Raw genomic sequence first — 23,435 nt, 5'->3', positions numbered from 1 at the left:
TTGACAGGAATTCGAATTTTATTCTGAACATTACATTGTGGCATTGGAACACTGAAAAATGCCACATATATATATATTTATAAAGACTACAGCAACTGTAAACAGCACTGGCAGCAACACAAACTCTGCAAACAGATCAGAATGTGTCAGTGAAGATTACGAACCAAATATACATAAATTCCAAATAATATCTCTCGTGTTATAATAAAACTCGCTAGTAGGAGGTAACAATGAAATGTCGGTATGGCAAAGTCGCTTATCCCTTCTGCAGCTGTATACAGTGGTGCACTAATAGCATTGGACAAACATACAGGTCAGTCTGAGAAAAGAAAAAAAAAAAATAATTCGACCACACGCTAGCGTACAAATCGACAAAGAAATTTTTTTACATTTTTTTCTTTGAAATGCTGATTCGTCTTGTGCAAACATCTGAGCAGCAGCATTTCTACCGAGCGACATTAAATAATATTCGATCCCATTCATAAACTTTGAATTGTACAGCGTCAGGAACGTCAACGAAATCTAGCCGTCTACAATAGAAAGAAAAAAAAAAACGAGCTTTTTTGAATTAATTTGTTTATTTATTTATTTATAGAGCGGAAAGCTGTAAAGCTAAAGGAAAAATAAACTCGCTGTGATAAGAGCTTACTCCGCGATCCGAGCTGCAGTGGTACAGTATGATTCTTTTTATTTCTTTATTTTTTAGAAAAATATAAAATTGATAAAAGATGAGAATTTATTCGTTATGTTTCTATATTTAAAAAATACGCTTTGCATTAGTTGATAAATAATTGTGTAACACGTACATGTGTAGTTCCTTACAAGTGAATAAATTACGACTGGTACGGAAAGAAAGCTTTGGCAGGGGAGAAAAAAAAAAAAAAGGAGTAATAAAAAAAAAAAAAATTAGTAGGCTATAACGTATATAAACTATAATCAGGCTTCTGTCCTTGTCCACGTATGTTAATCTCCATTAAAAATGGGCCTATAAAAGGCATTCAAATTAAATAGCAGCCGACTGCATCAGCACGAGGTTTATCGATAGTAGTAGTACGTGCCGATATCCCAAAAAACACAAAAAAACTCCATGAAATGTTGGAAATCGTGAAAAGCGTCCAGCATGGTGCACCGTACGGAGTTGATCACGCCGTTTTATATCGCCACGTTAACAGACAGTCGCCGGCGGTGCGACAACAAGCCGATGAGGACGATTCAGCACTAAGACTTCACACTGAAACAAAGGACATGCAGCATTTCAGATCAAGAATGCTGTCTCCATAACGTCTGACCAGGCGACTGAGCGCCGGCGTTTCGAGACCTACAGTAGGTGTACAGCACTTGACATGAGATCACAGAGGCACTAGAATGGATTAGCATGGATTAGCATGCACACTTGGACTGGGCGTTCGGGGTTTTCAGGACTCGGCCAACGCTGGGCGCCGACCTCTAAGGGGGTGCCGGGGTGAGGGAGGCCGTGCGTGCCGCTCCTCCATATGTCCACCTGCGGGTGTCATGAAACAGAAACGTTATTCTTCAAATAAATTTCAAAAATGTACGCTAATGACACAATGCAATTTCTAGTTTTTAACATCTAGAAAACATACGAGGTGGTATAAAAAAAGTTTCAAGTCGTGTTTTGTAACACACCAACAGATAGCAGCACAAGGCTGCACGCACGGTCACAGGGAGCACCGACCTTCATAAGTCTTCCAGGACACGTTCCAGAAGTGGCAATAAAACTCTGCTTTACTGTGCAAGGGTCTCAAAAACTTTTTGAAACCACCTCGTATATCAAGGTATATATATAAGGCGGACATTATCTAAACAACACATGCAATTAGCTCACTACAGCAGATCTCAGTCTGGCACTGGGTCTGAAAGTGTAGGAATATCAGATGTTCGGCATGTTAGGTATTAAAAGTGGACAGCAGTGACTAAACCGTTAAAACTCTGGGTTACAAATCTGAAGTTGAAGCCCCCACAAAACCAACTGCCTCTGTTGAGCCCTTGAGCAAGGCCCTTAACCCTTCTAGTTCCAGGTGTTCTATATCATGGTTGACCCTGCACTCTGACTCCAACATCCTAACAAGCCGGGATCTAAAAAAGGCTGTCTGCTGCTTTTGGCTGTTGGTAGTAAAAAGGCATTGATGTTGCTACCTCGACTGTCTCTTGAGTGTTGAAGAAGTCTTCTGGCTCATCAGGGCTCAGGGGAGTCTGGGTACTGGATCCAGCCTCTGAACTGCTCTCGCGCAGCTCCAGGAGCACCGGCAATGAGCCTGGCACCGATCCGGAAAGATTGCAGAAGGACTCCATGGTGTGTCCAGCGCTAGGAGAACCGGGGGGACTGCTTTCTGTTTCACCTTCAGTGGTACTCTGAGCCTCCTCGTGCTGCTTACGTTCCGGACCCTCCGGAGGTAGAGAGTCTGTGGACGATGTGCTGTCTAAAATGAGGTCATTGGGTTTGTCAGTACTTTGGGTTTGGGGTTCGTGGACGAAGCTTGGGTCAGAAGATGAGCCTTCAGGAAGAAAGGAGGAGGACGGAGGAGTGTGATGGCTGGCAGTTTGCGAGGACGAGTTGAACTCCTCGCTGCTCTGCGGAGTGAGAGCAGCTTTCTCGCTGAAGCTGAAAGGAGGAGAGGTGTCCATCGTGATAGGAGATGATGGACCTGCGCTAGACACTGTGCTGGAGGGACCGCTGCTATCTGCACAGGAAACACACACAATGACCTTTACTTCTTTTATATATATATATATATATATATATATATATATATATATATATATATATATATATATATATATATATATATATATAAATAATATAACCAATATTTGATATGTAGATCGATTCATTCTCTCAGCACTGCTGCTGCTACGTAAATATGACGTATCACAGAGACGGACGCGTGTCCTGAGAGGCACATAGAGTACAGATTAACATGGCAGAGGTAGAGCTGTGACTTCCTGCAGACACAACAGGAAAAGAACATCTGGTTTTATCTTTTATCTTTTTTGTTGCACTACAAAGGCGTGTTTGTGAAAGGGGCCATGTGTTAGAAGTCAGAAGACACGTAAGTAAATTGATGATTTGCTGTCCAACTGTAGAAGAGAAATCAAAGTGAACTATTTGTTCCATATTTAATTGCAGGTCGTCATATTTTTTCCATTGCATCACGTCGTGTTCATTGGAATTGAAATCGGATCGTACTGCATCCTAATACATGTGAATCGTATTGCATCAAAACTGCTTCATATGTATCTGTAATGTAGCGTATCGTTGTCTATGCATCGAGAAATCGCATCGCCTTAGTCATGGAGATGCACATCCCGATTATGTATAAAAAAAGAATATAAATATATTACAGCTGTCTGTAACGAACACGTAATAACGCGTTAACGCAAAATCATTTTAACTGCACCGATTTTATTAACGTGCGATTAATGCAGCGCGCATTTTCTATTGACAGTTTTTATACAAAATATTAATTAATGAATTTAAAAAAGGCAAAATTGTAACCTATAACACAACACATATTTCTTCATGATGTCCTTACTTTACTCAGATATCCAAAAAATAATAATAAACTACACTGTAAAAACCTTTTTTTAAATCACTAAACGTTTTACCGATGCACAAAGTCTCAAATCGAGCTCTAAAATCCGCCGTGACGCACGCATCCAGCAATTAAAACTGTCCGTGTGGAAACAGCAAAAGTTCCATTTGGTGTCCTGATGATTTACATAATTTAAAACACCATAAATACTTTAAAACATTTACAAGAATATGTTGACTTCATGCTCTATGTTGAGTTTGGTTTCACCAGTAATAAACATACATTTGTAAATGTTTATAAGAGTATTAAAAACTTGAAAAGTATTGATTTAAGGTACATTTAAAACAGATATGTATGTTCAATTAAGTTGTGATTAAATATTTGAATCGATAACTTTGGGATGTGTCCCTGCTTCACATTTTGATATTTGCTATTATCAAAACAAAATTTTTTCTATTTCAGTCAATAGCAATTGAGAGAAATGTACATAGGTTCTTTTCCGAAACATATAAAGGAGCATGTTTGTGAGAAGACTATGAGTGTATCTGAAGGTGTCGAGACCCAAGTGGTGCGGTACTCACACCAGGGAGGACGCTCTGAGCGCTGGCGTAGAGATGCAGAGGAGGACAGCACTCTCTGAGGTATATACGAGTCCACCGAGGGCTGGTTCTGAGAGTCAAACATAGCTGACAGAGCTGTGGAGAACAGCGAACATGGTGAAACCACGCTGATTAAGGAATGACAAAAGCTGATAAACCACATGGTCATACTGCCGCTACCTCTAGTGGTTCTGGTGTGGGAGTCCCCTGCGTTCTCGCACACCGCCGTCAGAAACTCGTCCACCTGTTTGAGCGAGAGCGAGTTGTGTAGTGTCTCTAGGGGGTAGATAGAGGGCACCATGGAGCAGCCTTCGAATCCTACAGAGAAGAAAAAACACACGACAAAACTATGTACCCATAATGCAATCTGTGTGAGCTGCGAGACACACAGCAGTGTGTGGAGATCAGTGAACAACCATCCCCAACCACACACTGACAAACACACACACACACACACACACACACACACACACACACACACACAAAACCATACACCAGTAACTTTCTAGTATATACTGGTTAGTTAGAGAACCAAAGGAGATGCCTGCCACACACCACAGACACACACACTCACACACACATTGTGTTATCTAAAATCACACACACACACACACACTCAAGCATGTTATTTCTACTAAAATTCACTAAACGCTACTAGTAGAAGCGACAACGGTTGCCAAGTATTACTCGAAATCAACCACAACAAGCTTCCCATTAGGAGTCTCTTGATTTATTTAAACGTAGTGAGAATTAATAGCAAAATGAAAACATATTACACATGCCAGTATGGGAAGTTCATCTCACCCAAAATCCTTTCTATAAACAAACAAACAAAAAAAAGAATTCCTCAAATCTGTTTTGTAATGGAGATCACACAGACCATCCCAAAGTGGCTAGGGAACTTTCTGTATGAAGCCATGTTTTCATCTATTTGATTGGCAAAATAAAAGCAAAATTTTGGTTATATTGGCTAATTGTTTACTTAAAGTAATAATGATTAGAGGTCCAACGATTCATAGGTTTTGACGATTAATCGGCACCTAAAGTTGATTGCTGGAACTATCGGCTATCTGCAAAAAATCCATACTGATAGTTTTTCCAGGTTGCTGTCATTATACAGTATGAAAGCAGCCTCTAGAGGCGAATTAGTAATGCCACGTTCTGTTTGTTAAGGTCTTTCTTTTGTTCATTTTGGATGTAAATCTGAGTTTTTTTTCAATTTCAATGCATATCTATTGCATGTAAATGCATATTTATTTAATTTAGCCCATTTTCAAGAGAAGTACTATTGTTTTTATTATTGTAATAACGTTAAGTACTATTTTACATGTAGTGTTTTTTTTATCCAGAATTAATTTTAAAGTCATTTCCTTGTTGAGATTTGTGTTTTGGGTTGTCGTTATTGTGCTCAAAGCTGCCAAACAAAAGTCTGCAAGTGTTGTGCCAAAATAGACTGGTATTTGGAGCTATCCCTAATTCCCTGAGAGTTGACAATAGCTCCAGTGCCAGCAGCATTATTATATGATGCAGCCACCACCGTGCTTTACTGTGAGTAATGTGTTTTTTGAGTGAAATCTTGTCCAAAGACCCCCCCAAATTCAGCAAACCAGACATGTTGAGTTGAGAGATGCAGAGTGGTCAGTATATTGCTATTTCTTTAACTATTCTAATATTTGGAGGTGGTAGCATAGAGGGCATTATAGCATTGGACTTTGGATCTGAAGGTTGTGAACCCCGATTTGGTTGAATCCCAACCTCACCAAGCTGCCATTCCCGGGCCCTTGAGCGAGGCCCGAAACCCCATAACTGCTCAGGTGAATGAATCAGAGTCGCTCTGTAAATCCCAGAAGTCTTTTGGCAGCTTTTCAGATAATTCTTATTCTAGATATTTAGCATAATTAAACAAACCATGTTTTCTGTAACTTCACTCCAGTTTCGTGGTCGTCATTAATTTCTTACACGTATTGATCAATACGTCTTCAACAATGATTTGCAAGTTTTAATTAGCAGATGTCAAGAAAGTCCTCCAGAAACAGCAGATCCTTATTCTTGGTTAATCAGAATCACTTCACTGACAGGATCGTCAGAATTACTGTTGAACCTGAATACATTTTTTTCTTTAGTTTTATATAATTTATATTATTATTTTTATTTTTATTTTTCACGTCGCAAAAAAAGACAATTTTAACAGGGGTATGTAGACTTTTAATATCCACTGTATCTAGAATCATTATATTATTATCTATTATATTATACATTTTATTATTATATAATATACTATTGGATTTTTTTTTTGTTGACTATCATTATAATTACTGTTGAATGTTTTTTTTTCATAATTTTTGTTATTTAACTTTTTTTTTTTTACGTCACAAAAACCCCCCCAAAAAACTAGAATTTTAACGAGGAATAAGTAGACTTTTAATATCCACTATATGTAGAATCCAACAGAAGGGTATGTTCTACTTAGAAGCCTTTGAGAAAAACGGGTCCTTTAGATTGCCAATCTATCTAACCCTGTATCTGTAGAAAACATTTTGGTTGCGATATATTTCCTTTACTTTGGTTAGAATTAGTCCTGTAGCTCAAAAGCCAAACTTAAAAATTTAAATTAAAATTCAAACAATTAACTATATTTGGGGGAAAAAAAAAATGGGGAAACGGTTAGTTTTTAAGTGAAATATTTTTATAACAGAATAAGTGCATCTGTCAGTGTAGAAATATATCAAATGGGACAGATTCTCTTGCCAGGTACGTGTATCAGATCTAGCATTTAACCTCTGGGTCTGAGTTTAAAGCCCACCGACATGCAGACTTTGTACACAATGACACGTCTGTCAAACACCACCCGGGTCTGAAAGCATGATCACGACCATACCTGCTGCTTTTAAACTGCATGAGGATAAATTACTCCTAAGCAAAACAACAAGAAAAAAAAACACAACAGCAAGCATTACACATGCTCAACACAAGCAGTATGGAAGGCGAAGCTGGTCTGGTGATGACACACCAGTTTAAGTGCAGCACAGTGCAAGGCAGGCCAGGGCACGCTATATGGTGCAGCAGGGCTAACCGTATAGGTACTCTAAAGGGTCCTGGCCGGAGATTAGCCAGTTTCGGAAGAGGCGTAGGTGGTAGTAGCACTGGTGGAGGTGGTGGGCCAGAGTGCTGTCCAGAAAAAGTGAGTGGCGGATATTTTGTTCTGTGGAGAAGCGCCGGAGCAGCTGGGCTACCTGCTGTTCCTCCAGGGGCTCTAAGGAAGAAGCGTGGAAGAGCAGGGAAGAGGATGGGAGTTGGCCTGATAATGCCTGCATGTATATTCTGAGCAAAAGGGTGTATGACAAAGTTCAGCCCTAGAAATTTTCACACAATGAGCCGCAAAGATTCTCGTACAAAACCATGAAGAAACAGTGAAGGAGAGTAGGGAAGTAAATGTAATTCATTACAGTACTTAAGTAGCTTTTTCACCTATCCCGGTATATTTTACAGACTGTATCTGTATATCTCACCTACATGGTTTGTGTACTTCGTCCAACACTTAAGAACATAACAGAGTTGTAGGAGATGATGTTTCACAAGATTTTGTGGAGATTTGCGCTCATTCAGCTACAAGGTGTCCCAATACTTTTTTCCTATATAGTGTAGTGTGCTATATGCCGGTATCTTTGAACTAAAAATGATCACGTGAATACTAAGGATCAATATGAATATTGAAATGGTTAGATATTTAACTGTAAATGTAAATTTATACTCTCAAAAAAAACAAACAAAAACAAAAATTTCTAACACAAATAAGACACTGTATATCTGTAGCACATCTAAAATAGCACAATGTTGAATGTTGTGATGGCTAAAAAAAAAAGCCTGTTGGTATTTTCTTTCTTCACCCTAATTTTACACCTTAGTTTTTAAAAAGCCCAGTGGTTCAGATGTTGGATGTCTGATCAGAAGGTTGTGAGCTCTAATCCCAGCACCATCAAGCTGCCACTGTTGAGCCCTTGAGCAAAGCTCTTAACCTTCAATAGCTCAGATGTATAAATGAGATCATTGAAATTCACTATGGATTCACGTCTGCCAAATGCCATACATGTAATGTAATATTTAACCTAAAATAACATGTAAATGACTGCAATTCTGCAAAGTTGATTGTCTAATTGAATTGAATTCATTCTAATTCTAATCTAAATCGATTAAAACGAAGTGGTAAACACAAGCAGTTTTGCTAAATGTGTCTAAAAGTTCTACAGGACTAATCAAATTGATCGAAATTGTGAATAAATGTCAAACTTTGGGTTGAGACATCGCATCGATACTTGCCAGAGTTAAACATACAGAGCTTAAAAAAGTGTGGAGTCTTTTATGTTTTTTGAGACACAAACTTTTCAAACAAAAATATCAATTTAACTTTTGGAGAAACGAACCGTCCGGATGCCAAAAGTGTGTACATTTGTTGTCATTTATTTATTTATTTTTTCATTGTTATGGTCACCTTTTGTGTTTATCTTCACATTTGCACTCCCAAAATACCTTTATTGTATATTTATATGAAATTGATTTATTTCCATTGCTTTTGCACTTCTTAGCCCTGTACTTGTACTCTGCACAATGAAGTTGAATCTAATCTAACTTATAGATTTGTTTGGTCAAAGTCAATCCTCATACCGTTACATGACCCAATTTGGTGCGTTGAAACGAAAGGAACATGCGTGTGTCTCTCAAAAAACGGTAAAGTCTCTGCAATAAACGTATTCAGTTCATTTTGCATTGTGAATTTTTTAATGTTAAATGTTGTAACATCAGTTAAAGTTGAGATTCATGCAAAAGAATAATTGTTATAAGGTTTTCTCAGGCCACCATACAAATATATATATAAAACTCCCAGTGCAACATTTATTTTATTATAACCGAAGAGTCGAAATCACTGTCAATCTGTAGACTAATATTACTGATTGTGTAACTTTCCTGCTGTGAAAACTTTGAAATACTAACAGAGAAACATGCAAAACTAACATAGTCAGTCACACCACACACACACACACACACACACACACACACACACACACACACACACACACACACACACACACAAACCCTACAATATAAATAGTCTTAATACCATGGAGCCTTAATATGATACTGATCTCAGAGCTTCGATCATCAACTGATGTCTGATACTAATTCAGTACAAACATCATGACCATGCACACACTGTTACAGAGATTAATCTTTATAGAGATAAACGCAGGATTCATCACAAGTGCAAGTTCTGTGTTGTGCCAGTTAGGAGGCATTCACAGGGGGAAAAAAAAGAGGATTAAATCAGAAAACGTGTCAAATCCAGTCTATGCCCCAATAATGATATTTTGTATTGGACTGTTATGCTGTTGCAGGCAGATAAAATCGCCTCGGTGGAGTATTTATACTGTGCATGTTTACAGTCTTTTGTGTGTGTGTGTGTGTGTGTGGAAGAGTAGTATGCAGCAGAGCTTTATGCGCTATAGGATCACATTCCTACCATTCCTATCCATAAATCATTCCTAAGATTTTTTTTACGATGTATATTTTCCAGCTGTTGGACGTTTGCACTCATCATATCGTCACTATAAATCCAACATACCGAGCTCTATAACAGGAGATCTTCCACTCCAACCCATGTAAAGCAGATCTTCGTGGAGCTAGTTTTGTTGCACAGGGGCATTGCCATGGTGGAAAGGTTTGGGTCTCCTAGTTTAATTAAAGGGAAAGTTTCATGCTACATATTAAAACTATACTATTGTGTCTTCAACTTGGTGGGAACAGTTTGGAGAAGAACCACATATAGGTGGAAAAGCTAAGTGTCCCAATATTTTTGTCAATATCATTTTTGTCCATTTTAAGCGGTCATTTGTACTTATCGCCATGGTTACATGTATTCACAGTGTCCTGATGTAAGAGTTTAATGCAGGCTTGCCAATAAGTATTTTCAGTATCTGTGGTATAAATACTGTTTAAATATAATGAAACTCAAACAGGAAAACATGGTTAAATACTGGTACATGTTGGAAGTTGTCCGATAGATTTCTGATACTGGATTCTAGCTGCTCAACAGTTCTGGGTGTTCTTTGTTGTATTTTTCACTTCATGATGATAACATTTTTTTCAAATAGTGAAAGGTCTAGTCTTCAGGCAGACCAGTTCAGTACCCATTCTCAGCTACTATAAAGTCATGCCTTAGTAGATTTTAAATATGCTTTGGCCTCAGAGAGGATGACAGCGTTTCTGGATCATGTTCACGCATGCTTTCTTCTTTGCATGATAGAGAGTTAACCTGCATTTGTGGATTACATGGCAAACTGTGCAGTGCCACCTGAAGGCCCAAAGATTTTTGCCCTCATCCCTTGCAATTTTATATTGGGGTATATTTTTCTAAAATTGTTCCACAATTTTGTAGACACAGTCTTCCACAGGTTTGTGAAGCTCCACCCATATTTACTTTTGAGAGATTCTTTTGAGATATATATATATATATATATATATATATATATATATATATATATACACACACACACACACACACACACACACACACACAAACCTAATTCGCAAAAGGTGCTTCCAAAATGAAACAAAACTAATATTTTATCATAAATATTAACACATAATATATATCCATAATAATCCCCAGGGATCTTATATTCCTTAAATTCAGATCTTTTTTCCTTATAAAAAACCCAGTGTTAAAAATATGTCATACAAGTGTGTGTGTTCGCTTTGTATAGGGTCTACACTAGTAAATATGCGAACAGGGTCAACATTCATGCAATCGCAGGCCAACTGTAATTGATTAATGCGACATCACATGTATATATGTACACCAACATATATGCACACATACACACAAACACACCTCCAGCACTTTGACACATCCCACAATCAAACAGTTGTATAAAAAAATCAAATAAAAAAAATCAGAAATGTATCAACACTGAGGTGTGAGAGTGACAGTCTTATGCAGGGTGTCATAAACACAATGTGAGAGAGGTGTTAGTGAGCGAGCGAGCGACCAGATGAACGGGTGAGCCGAGAGGGAGGAAGTGGTGGAGATGCCCATGTGACCATGTTAAACTGAAACAAAAGCTCATAACTAAAGAGATTTAAGACTTTTTTTTCCCCACTGAAAGGGCATGCAAGACAAGGAAGGTGGAGAGATGTGAAATATACTTGAAGAGAAGCAGACGTACCATTAGTCGGATGCTTTGCAAACGACACAGAAAATCTCTTTACTGCCGGCATAGACAACAACTCTGAGGAAATAAAAAAGGTCACTGGGGTTACCATCTTTTGGAGTGCACCTGTAAGAGGATAAGGGGGGGGGGTGGGGAGGTAGCTGTCTGGGTTATACAGTGCTGAAGTTTGAACGTGAGACATTCTGAGGACATTAGCGAGAACAGAGCTGAAGGTCATTGAGGGCAGGGGAGGGGGTGGTGGTGGGGGTCTACGCTATTGTAAGACACGGTTAAAGAGTCAAGGAAGGTAAAACGGAGGAGGGGGGGGGCAGCATGGAGTTCTGTACGATACGAAAAAAAAAAGCTCCATATCGTTTTTCATGATTATATAAGACACTGCTTTCAGTAATGGATCCGGAGATCAGCGTAATCCCACAAGTCAGAGAAACAATAATGTGTTCTCCAGATCTTTGGCTGACCTTCGCTCACGTGTAAAACGTTTTCTCTGCCAACTCTTCCCACGTTTTACAACCTCGGGTCACACTCACTTAGTAAAATAGGGCAATTGCAATTGTATTTAACTGTCACACACACAAACACACACACACACACACACACACACAAAACCTTAACCCTTTCATACCTTCAGAGGACACGGCTACCGATTACAAAGGAAAACAAGCACACAGATCAAACCCACAGACGCCACACCACACCAGAAAGGTTCACACTGACATTGAGGTTCACCACAGAATGAGCATGACTGTGGACATGGGACAGATGAACGCACAGACGTTGTAGATACGAGAAAACTAGAACGTGTAAAGCCTTGCTAATAAAATAGCCCTTGAGAGAAAAGGCGTCTCGTGACACATTGCCACCTTGTGGACACACAAAAAATATTCTCTACATACAGGAATGTTCTGGAAGCCTTTCACAGCCATGGGCTCAAGTCTCAAAACTGTCTAAATGAAGTGAACAAAAGGGTCCGTGACTCTAATTTTAGGAGTCATTCAAGTTTATTTTAATATGACAGCTATGTGTTCTGTCATTTAGACACACAATTTGGGCGAAAGTATTTGGACACCTGACTTTTTCCAGCCATGAGTGTTTCTAGCATGGATTTAATTTTTCTATCCTATAAAAAAAGTTCCAGCATGGCAAAAAAAAAACACCCTAGCTTTTTGAAGATATGCTTTATCCACCCTCGTGTCTGAATGAGCACAAACCTAAACAAAATCTAGTGAAACATCTAGAAGTGTGGAGCTTACTATAAGAGCAAATAGGGAACAAAATGTGGATTAAGATACTTACCAAGCTTATGGTCAGGTGTCCAAAAACTTTTTTGTTCATACAGTTTATTCATGAATCTGTTGAAATGTATAATATAATCTATTTATGTAAATTTGTTAAGCTACGATCATTAAAAACTTGCTTTTTGGGTATTTTCATCAAAATAAAAAATGAATTTCTTTTCTCAGTACAACATACGGTTAGGAAAAAAAAATAATATTCACCACTGATGAATGAGATAGAGATGAAGCTAAGTGGAACATTCCACTAAGTAAAGGAAGCAAACGTGAAGCCAATCAATGCTGGTACGCATGAAATACAATAAAAGACAACGAATGGCAACTGTGATGCACAATTAAAAAAAATAAAAATAGAAAGGTCTGATGTATTAGCCAGGAAACAGAAATACTAACTAATGACCTACGAAACACTGAAACGTTTCTAAGAACCCTTCGAGATGGGGCTTGAAATGTGTGTTCTGAACTGCTTTCTAACAAGTAGGAATGAAATTAACAGAATAATCAGAACGGCTTGTATGAGCACATACCATCTTTATATGTCAAACTGCCGGAGGAGAATTTTTTGCGGTGTGTACGGGCATAATCCTGCAGATTGGGGGCGCTAGAGGACCCCCCAAGGACAGTGGTGCTGAAGAGGCCTGCACACTGAGAGCCTGTGGAGGAGGGTTAGAGAATTAGGTCAGTTAGTCACCACCACAACCGCATGCTGTTATTCAGATATTTTCCCACAAAATGGGAAAGTCGTGTTGCTGTATGAGCAAAAGATTGTGGACACCTGATCAGAAGATTCATATGCTTCTTTTTCATCATCCCATTCCACATTTAATCCCCATTTTCTCTTATAATAACCTCCACTCTTCTGGGAAGATGTTCCACTAGATTTCGTGGAGATTTGTGCTCATTCAGGGTGCAGTCAGCGTTCACATTCATTATTTAATAGTATTGACTTTAGAGCTCTATAGCAGATCTTCCACTCCAACCCATGTAAAGCAGATCTTCACGGAGCTGGCTTTGTGCACAGGGGCATCATCCGGCTGGAACAGGTTTGGGTCTCCTGGTTCAGGTGAAGAGAAAATTCCCTGCTACCACATTCAGAGCGACCTATACAATTGTGATCCTCAAGCTTTGTGGAAACAGTTTGAAGGAGAATCACATATGGCTGGAAAAGTCAGGTGTCCCAATACTTTTGTCCACAGTGTATGAGGAAAGTTTTCGCAGTGCTTCACTTATTCCACATTTTATTCTGTTAGAGCCCAATTCCAAAATGGATTAAATTTTTACACACAAAATTCTACAAATACCACTGTGTGCAGGTCGTTGTCCTGTTAGAAGATAAACCGTCACCCCAGTCTGAGGTCCAGAGAGCTCTGGAGCAGGTTTTCATCTTTCCCTCGATCCTGATGAGTCTCCCAGTTACTGCTGCACAATGCTGCCACCACCATGCTTTACTGTAGGGATGGTATTGACCAGGTGATGAGCGATACCTGGTTTCCTCCAGACATGGTTCTTGGCATTCAGGCAAAATAGTTCAACCTTTTGTTTCACATGGTCAGAAATTCCTTCAGGTGCCCTTTGGCAAACCCCAGGTGGACTGTCATGTACCTTTAACTGAGGAGTGGCTTCCGTCTTGCCACTTTTGCATAAAGGCCTCGTTGGTGGAGTGCTGCTGAGATGGTTGTTCATCTGGAAGGTTCTCTCTCCACAGAAAAACACTGGAGCTGATTATCAGGTTCTTGGTCACCTCCGTGACTAAGGACCTTCTCGCGCGATCGCTCGGTTTGCCCGGGCGGCTCCCCTCTAGGAAGAGTTCCAAACTTCTTCCATTTATGGATGATGGAGGCCATTGTGCTCATTGGGACCTTCAATGCTGCAGAAATTTTTCCTTTCCTTCCCCCAGATCTGTGCCTCGATACAGTCCTGTCTCGGAGGTCTACAAAGAATTCTGCTTGGTTTGTGCTCTGACATGCACTGGTAACTGTGGGACTTCATATAGACAGGTGTGTGTCTTTCCAAATCATGTCCAATCAACTAAATGTACTACAGGTGGACTTCAATCAAGTTGCAGAAACATCTTAAGGATGATCAGTGGAAACAGGATGCAGCGGAGCTCAATTTTGGCTGTGAATACTTATGTGCATGTGATTTCACGTTGTCATTATGGGGGTATTGTTTGTAAAATTTTAAGAAAGTTGAAAGATATGATAAATAATGAATTTAATCCGTTTTGGAAAAAGGCGGTGTGAAAACTTTCCCGAATGCACTGTATATAGAGAATTTACCATGCAACATGTGAAAGGTAGGTTTCAGTAGTGTTTAAAAATATATATACACAAAATAAAATCTATATGAATGTAAAGGTAAAAGTAGCATTTTTATTAATAGTAGTTATAAACGTATTATACAAACTAAAACCCAGTTACACTTCTACATGTATATATTTTAGGTAAAAAATTACTGGATGACACACAAAGTTAGTATTTAAATCAGCACGTCAGGCACCCACTAAATTTTGCTTCATACAAACATAAATGATTAATATTTCTCCATACACTACGTATATAAACAAACGTATTGGGACACCTGACTTTTCCAGTTATATATGCCTCTATTGGACAGTTGTATATCTGTACCTTATTGGACAATGAATGTGAACACTGACTGCACCCCAGGCTTCCTCACCTCACCGACATCAGGACCTGACTTCAGGAACACCCTTCTGAATGAGCACAAATCTCAACAAAATCATGGAGCATCTTCCCCGAAAGAATAGAGCTTATTATAAGAGCAAATTAGGACTAAATGTGGATTAAGATGTTCCAAAACATCTCAGCAGGGGACAACTGAGACAAACAGACTCATGAGACCCACCTAATCCGCTCTGCTTCATCTCCGGAGACTGGCGTGAGCACGAGGGGAAAAGGCGATAGCTGGCTGTTTTACAGGACGACGTTTCTGACAAGAACTGCACAAGAGCAAAACAAAAAGAATAAAAATAACTGCTGCTGTTATTGGTGTAACTGTCTAACTACAGGAATTAATACATAATAATCTAAACTCTTAGAATATCAGCCTGTATCTTAAAAACCAACGATATCAGAATCTTATTTTTACTATGTGAGCACCTCCTGTCCATTCTCTATTACAGACAATTAGAGGTCGATCGATCGGGAATTTTTTTCCGATAGCTAGGTTGGATCACACTTGCTGATAACCGATAAATCGACCAATGGTTTTTTAAATAATACTGAACTTTATTACAAAAAAAAAAAAATACTGAATCATGAAAATGTGCTATAAATAACTATATTATTTCTAGTTATAAATATAAAAAATAAAAATAAAAGACGAGTTCAAACTGAAATAAAAAGTATCCCTCCAAATAAATATAAAGCAATGAATTATAATTATTAAAAAAAGACACTTTAAAATAAACAACACACGGCATCAGTGATTCGCCTCTAGAGGCCGCTCTCGTAATGTGAAACGCAACCAGGAAAAACTATGTATGCATTTTTGCTGGTAGCAATTGATTAATTGGCAAAACCGATAAATCGGTCGACCTCTAAGAGACGATATGTGAAAGTGCAATTCTATGACGTAAAACAAAGCATTAAACCAGAATCTATTCCCATAGGCGCGATAAATTTTATAAAAACCTTTATAAAAGGATCTAAAAGGAACAGGATACGATTTAACACACTTCAGTCCATGCAGAAGCCAGGGTATTAAGAAGTACACCTATAAACAAAGATAATGATGAATTGATGAGGATGAGAATATTGTACCTCCATGGAGCTAGTCTTCCTGTTTTGAGTTAGAGGAGATCTACGCTGAGGGCCTACTGAATCAGATAGTGGTACTGATCGATCGGGTTCATCCCTCATGAGATTCTCCAAACTTCCTGGATCTGTCTGCATTTGGTCATTCTAAGAAAAAGAAAAATCATCCGTACATGACAACCACACACACACACACACACACACACACACACACACACACACACACACACATTACACCAAAACGTATCTTTCAACATTCATTTCAACAAGCATAATAACCGATTAGTACCCAGCACTTTTATGGTAAAGAAAGTAACTCCGCCTACCTCAGAAGATGCAGGACGGAAGCCGAAACCCATTGGTGCATTCTCCTCTTCACACACTTTTACCCCAGGACTGAAATGTAGCTCGACATGAAAACGCTCCTCTGACGAGGGGTCCTGCAATGCAAATAAAAGTCTATTTAAAAGAACTATTTATTCAAGGAAATACTTCAGAATTTATTTTTTCAACCTTTTACATATACCACATAGAGGCAATCATCATCATCATCATCATCATCATAATCTGAGGAAATTTGCTTATTCACTTGTACTAGAAGCCTAAGAGTAGCTTTCATAGCACAATTCTTTGTTTGTAAAGTTCTGAACCATACGGGCAAAGGTTTGTGGACACCTGCTCATAAGATTGGTCTGTGCTTAATTTAGAACATTGCATTCCACATGTAGTCCCTATTTAATCTTATAGTAAGCTCCACTCTTCTGGATAGATGTTCCACTAGATTTTATTGTGGAGATTTTGTGCTGTCAGCTACAAGCATGTTAGTAAAGTCAGGTACTGATGTAGGTGAGGAGGCCTGGAGTGCAGTCAGGCATTCACAATTAGCTCTATAGCAGAAGCTCTTCGACTTCAACCCATAGAAACCATATCTTCATGGAGCTGAAACTGGTTTGAGTCTCCTAGTTCAAGTGAAGGAAAAATTTCATGCTCTCAGTTGCATGCCTTCAAAAAATCTTGTGTCCCAATACTTTTGTCCATATAGTGTAAGTTGTCTCTGCAGCCTGCAAAAACATAAAATACCTTGTTGTTGTCCTCATACAGCATGATAACTATCTGGGTCATGTAGTTGAGCTCGGGAACGGCACTGAGATAGTCCATGGCCCTCCTCCACTGATGGTCGTTGTCCTCCTAGAACAAACCAGGAGCTCAGGTTAGAGTAAAGCTGTGCCTATCTCAAGGGTTTCTGTGTACAAGAGTCCTGAATTATATGTGACTCACGTCCAGCAGGCCTCCGTAGCGGAAGATGCTAAGCAGTGAATGAACGTGACTCTCGCTGGTGAAATACAGTCGTGTACGTACGTGCCTGCCTGGGGACAGCACACCACGGGAATACCTGGAAAAAGAGGACACATACTGTATAAACAAACGCAGATGGATGAATGTATGCAGCTCCGTATTAAAATAATTTTAGTTTTTGTTATTGAATGGAAATTCAACGTCTGTTGCTTGTCTGTTGGATCGGACCACACGGACCAGCATTTGCTACCCCACGTGCATTGATGAGCCTCGGCAGCCCACAACCCTGTCTCTGGTTCACCTCTGCTCCTTCTTTGGAGCACTTTTGATAGACCACTGCAGACAGGAACATCCCACAAGAGCTGCAGTTTTGGAGACGCTCTGACCCAGTCGTCTAGACGTCCCAATTTGTCAAACTCGTTTAAATCCTTACTCTTGCCTGATTTTCCTGCTTTTAACACGTCAACTTTGTTTACTTGCTGCCTAATAAATATAACAGGTGCCATGATAAGGAGATAATTAGTGTTTTTCACTTCACCACTCATGATGTTATAATGTTATGCCTAATCTGTAAAAATGATTGATTTCTATATAATTATCTGTAAATGCACGATTTGCTGTCTGTCTGAACCAAAGAAATAAAAGTGAAGTATTTGTACCATAAATTGTAGCGCATCGTATTTTTTCCGTCACATCGCGTCGAATCCGATCGCACTGCATTGTAATAGGGCTGAATCGATCGCACGGCTTCGGTAGCTGCTTCATATGCATCTCCAATGTATCGTAACCCTAACATGCACAGACCGAGCTTACAGTGGATGGAGCTTGTTGACAGATTCGTCTTCGTGAGTCCTCTGCAGGTCCAGCTGGATCTTCTTGATCAGAGGTAGGCAGTATCCATAGGCTATTTCCAACTTCTCCGTCTTGTTTATGCCGTATTCCTGAACGGACATCAAACAAAAAAAAAAAAAAAAAGGAGGGAATTTTTTTTTTTTAAACAAGTTCTGCATTTATGAATTTTTAATTCAACTAAAGGAACTTTAGGAAGACCTGATGGGTAAAACATTAAAAAACAAAACATTTCAGGTGTTGTAGCCAATACTAGGCAGGAAAGAGTGCGTGAGACAGGATAGTCCGATACGGAATCTTTTGTATAGGATCTGGTTGATTTAAAAAGGAAGTTGAGGAAGTTACAGTTGGATGGATTTGAGCTTGTTGTCTGTGCACTGGTCCTATTCTGAGCAGATCCTTTAGGGGTGACTAGGGGTGACTGAATAGTTGAGGATTCGATGCTTCGATAGGAGGAGTCTGATTTGACTCCAAATCTCGCAGTCGGATGTTCGCAGAGGTGCTATGAAAAAATGAGGATTGTGCCATTTTGATTACACGGGGGTGCTCAATGTCTGAAGTCTCATAGAACTATCGGTTTTCTCCTAAGAAGTTAATATACAGCACATTGTTATACTGCTGTAAATAACAAAGAAAGAAGCTTTTAATAAATATTTTTTACGTGTGTAAATAAATCCAACCCCCTTGTGACAGATCACAGGAGCATCTCGGTGGCAGGGATTTAAATAATGAACAATGTCTGGGAGATCCTGTAGGTCTAATCTGTTCTAATTTTATTTTGCTAATTAATTTAGGATTGTTGAGCCTGCTCGCCAATTTAGACCATTTCATTTGCCGACATGTAAAGTGCAAATTCTCTGCCTTTCTGCATTTGTTTTTTAGGTTTATGGATCCAAAATGTCTTTATATATTTCCTTCTATATCTTCGTATAGTTGAGAATTCTGATGTGTAAAACCTTAGTCGGGGACACACCTACGTGTATTTGTGCAAAAATGACGCTGTGCTAGTTGTGTACCTGTGGTATGACGATGTCTGCCAGCGCTCGTGACAGTGTGAACAGTTCCACGGTGTCCTCCAGGACCAGGGAACTGTTGTGCTGAACATCATACTTCACACAGTCGTAGATGTCTGGGATCTTGCTAATGTCGTATCGTCCATTCTTCATGTAGAAGTCCCTCTCCAGTTTGGACCAGCGCTGCAGCATCATCTCCAAAGTCTCGCTGTGGTACAGCTGCAGATCTGAAAGGGAACGAAAACAACCATGTCATGAGCTTTGAACCCCAGAATGACCTCAACATTATAATCGGATCCGTCTCAGTCTAATCTAATCTGTTGTTTAAAAGAAATGAATTAACCTGCAGATTTGGGATCTTCAAGTCTCCTTTGGATTTGGCAGATGAGGCTCTGGATGAGGCTGTACACCTTGTCGCATGTTCTCACAGGATTTTCTACAGCTTTCATAGAGTTCACCATGGAGGGGCTGCCCGTTGGAGCCAGCTGAGTGGAAAAACAGAGAACGATAAACACGTGGACGCAGAGATACTAACCTACAGTGCTGAGAAATTCGAGTTCACCTTGTCGAAATCTTCCTCTCTGAAGTCTTCATCTTTCTGCATGATCTCATGAAGCCGGGCTTTGACGCGCTGCTGGCAGCCACCCAGCGAGTCGAGGTCGTTATCTAGCAGGCCGTTCATGTTAGCGCTTTTCACCATCTGAACCAGAATGGGCGTCAGCTCGCCCTCCAGTGCCAACAGCCCCTGCCGGACATAGTACAGAGATTAGATCTGTAAACAGGACACTAGAAGGCGAGCGCTTCATCGATTTTCCAATTTAGTTAATTGCTCGAACTATTGGCTAAAATCCACACCGATAGTTTTTCTGGGTTGCGTTAGGCGGGACGAGAGCGGCCTCTAGAGGTGAATCACTGACATCACGTGCTGTTTACTTGAGTGTCTTTTTATTTTATTAATTTTGGATGTAAATGTTTAATTATTTAATATTTTAATGTTTCAATTTCAATGCATGCCCTATATTTTTCCTCAGTATTTATCAATATAATTAATATATTCATATTTATTCCATTTAGCACATCTTTATGATTCAGTAGTTTATTTTTGCACTAAAGTTTAATTCTATTTTACATGGAGTCTTATTTTTGTTGTTTTATTCAGTATCACTTAAATAACTATTGTTTGAATAATTGATTATTGGCAAGTAAAATCTACTATCCACTACCTTAGCGAAGGCAGCTGCAGTCATCTGTACCCTGCCTTCATCTGAGGCGTAGATCTTCAGGTCGTGGCGATAGGTGCTGTGGAGACGAAGTAGGCCGCATCCAGGAAAGCCAGCATAATCCCCTACACACAAACACAAACACAAGAGTATATCAGAGTATATCTACAGTAATACAACACGGACATGCCTAAGTAAATCACTTCATCACTATAATACATACTAAATACACAAGAGGACTGGAACTGGTGTATAGTTCTGCACACAGGAATGCTAACTTACCAAGTTTTCAGACACCTGACTTTTCCAGCCATTTTTGGTTCTTCACCAAACTGTTGCCACAATGTTGGAATCGAATAATTATAGAATGTCTTTGGATGCAGGAGCACTATATTTTCTCTTCTATTGAACTAGGAGACCCAAACCTGTTTCAGCATCCCAATGCTCCTGTGCAATAAGCCAGCTCCATGAAGATCTGCTTGAAGACGCTGACTGCACCACAGACCTCCTCACCTCACCTACATCAGTACCTGACTTTACAAACACCCTTGTGGCTGAATGAGCACAAAATCTCCACATCAGTGGAGCTTATTATGAAGGCAAATGAGAACTAAATGTGGACGTTAAAAAATGTTCAACGTTCTCCAAACGTTTGGCTGAAATACTTTTCTGTGCCTCTTGAAAAAAACCTTGCCGAAGATGTTCTTTACTAGTTGGAAATTTCTTTCTTGTGATCCAGTTCATCCAGTTTAATAGGATTTAGGTGGGGGTGACTGGGCAGGTCGTTCCGTGATAGATATCACTCCAGACGACCGTTTGCTCTCTATATAACGCTTGGACGTACACGTCGGCTCATCGTCTTGTTGCGTGGTGAAGTCTGTTTCAGGTAGAATTGCATGGTGTTGAAGTAAGAAACGGCAGCCATGTTGACTCAGTATTCCAGTTCTCCAAATATAAATTGTTCTAACTTTGTATTAGCTGCTTATTTATTTATTTACTTGATATATTAATATGATTATGATAAAAAATGCGCATAACCATGGAGGCTTGGCTCCTGTTTATCAGACCAAGATACAGATAGAAATGAGATGTAGGGAGAGTGTGAAAGTAAAAGAAAAGAAAGTAATACTGTACCTTGTCCTCCAGGGTACATGCAGCGAAAAGCTCGACCCAGCTCCTCGGCCTGGACTCGGCCTGCAGGAGTTAACTCGCCTCCCCACTTCAACACCAGCAGCAAAGACGGACCTTCGTTACGTCCGTCTGCTAGTGAGACAAATGACACGGAGAGCATCATAACACACGGACGAATCGATGTGATCGATTCAGGAAAGCACTGTGAAAATCTTTTGGTTGTCCTGTACCTTCTTCCTCACTGGAAGTCTTAGGCTGGCCGTGGGGAAGGTAAGTCAGCTGCACTTTCCTGTTTATCCCAGAGAAATGGCCATACCTACATGCATGATGGTGATAAATGAAAACAGAAACCAGTGATCAAAGCCCGAAACTGATCTCATCTTAAACAACTTTCTGTGTAACTCGAGATGTTTGATGTGGTTGTTGGGATTCTGTGAATTTTACAATCCTATCCTTTACAATTGTGAAATATTATATATATATATATATTTACAACTACAAAAAAAAAATCTGTCAATTTGTTGCATTTGTGCATTTATGTAATCATCATCTTCTTTTGGCTTCTCCCATTAGGGGGCGCCACAGCAGATCATCCGTCTCCATACCACCCTGTCCTCTTCATTTGCCTCTTTCAACCCAACTACCTGCATGTCTTCCTTCACCACATCCATAAACCTCCTCCTTGATCTTCCTCTTTTCCTCCTTCCTGGTGTCTCTATCCTCAGCATTCTCCTACTGATATACCCCATGTCCCTCCTCTGCACATGTCCAAACCATCTCAATCTCGCCTCCCTCACCTTGTCTCCAAAACGTCCTACATCCACTGTCCCTCAAATAAACTGGTTTTTAATCCTGTCGAGCCTCATCACTCCCAACGAAAACCTCAACATCTTCGGCTCTGCTACCTCCAGCTCCACCTCCTGTCTTTTACTCAATGCCACTGTCTCTAAACCATACAACATTATTATATATATATATATATATATATATATATATATATATATATATATATATATATATATATATATATATATATATATTTATTTATTTTTAAACTTTGCCAACATATTTAGTATATAATCTATACTTAAAACAATTGTACATGTCATTATATGCAATTTGAAATATTTTTAAAATGTACTTAAATGAATGTTTAAACAGGGACACCTTTCTTTTTGTTCCAGAAAAATCTGAATTTTTACAATCCACATCATACTGTACAGCTATGGGGCAGCTGCTATTTGTTTGCTCTGTAGTTGCATTACATATAAAAGACCACAAAAAAAAGCAATATTGATATATTCTCCAGTGGGACTGAATGTTCCCATTTGAGTGTGCCAGTTTGAAACAGATTCTCACTCACATTTCCAGAACAGTCTTAAGCTGCTCCAGTTTTGACTTCTTCTCTTCAATCTCACGGTCACTGTGCTGCCCCAGATCTGCCAACAGCAGCCTGCTAATATCCAGAACTTCCTG

General features: G+C 39.4%; 1 protein-coding gene across 9 annotated transcripts in view; it reads right to left on the bottom strand.

Moving 5' to 3' along the window:
- Window positions 1-23,435, bottom strand: part of ppip5k1a (diphosphoinositol pentakisphosphate kinase 1a) — a 34,800-nt gene continuing 11,365 nt past the window's right edge. The window contains exons 13-31 of one of the 9 annotated variants that reach the window (XM_046840442.1): window positions 23,323-23,432; window positions 22,190-22,275; window positions 21,963-22,088; window positions 20,832-20,953; window positions 20,171-20,353; window positions 19,952-20,093; window positions 19,612-19,835; window positions 18,560-18,687; window positions 17,729-17,843; window positions 17,531-17,638; window positions 16,777-16,890; window positions 16,457-16,597; window positions 15,540-15,633; window positions 13,199-13,324; window positions 11,374-11,436; window positions 4,334-4,471; window positions 4,136-4,249; window positions 2,158-2,702; window positions 1-1,501 (exon numbers count right to left, since the gene is read on the bottom strand). In XM_046840442.1, the coding sequence (XP_046696398.1) occupies window positions 1,361-1,501; window positions 2,158-2,702; window positions 4,136-4,249; window positions 4,334-4,471; window positions 11,374-11,436; window positions 13,199-13,324; window positions 15,540-15,633; window positions 16,457-16,597; window positions 16,777-16,890; window positions 17,531-17,638; window positions 17,729-17,843; window positions 18,560-18,687; window positions 19,612-19,835; window positions 19,952-20,093; window positions 20,171-20,353; window positions 20,832-20,953; window positions 21,963-22,088; window positions 22,190-22,275; window positions 23,323-23,432 (2,820 nt within the window). In that variant the 3' untranslated portion in view covers window positions 1-1,360. Of the gene's footprint in view, window positions 1,502-2,157; window positions 2,703-4,135; window positions 4,250-4,333; window positions 4,472-7,226; window positions 7,407-11,373; window positions 11,437-13,198; window positions 13,325-15,539; window positions 15,634-16,456; window positions 16,598-16,776; window positions 16,891-17,530; window positions 17,639-17,728; window positions 17,844-18,559; window positions 18,688-19,611; window positions 19,836-19,951; window positions 20,094-20,170; window positions 20,354-20,831; window positions 20,954-21,962; window positions 22,092-22,189; window positions 22,276-23,322; window positions 23,433-23,435 lie in introns of all 9 variants that reach the window. The other 8 variants (XM_046840441.1, XM_046840443.1, XM_046840450.1 and 5 more) reach the window with 8 other exon arrangements.

Source organism: Silurus meridionalis, chromosome 26 (genome assembly GCF_014805685.1).
Source record: "Silurus meridionalis isolate SWU-2019-XX chromosome 26, ASM1480568v1, whole genome shotgun sequence".
Taxonomy (NCBI): Eukaryota; Metazoa; Chordata; class Actinopteri; order Siluriformes; family Siluridae; genus Silurus; species Silurus meridionalis.
Note: the sequence above shows the minus strand (reverse complement) of the source record. Positions and strands in the feature narration are given on the sequence as shown.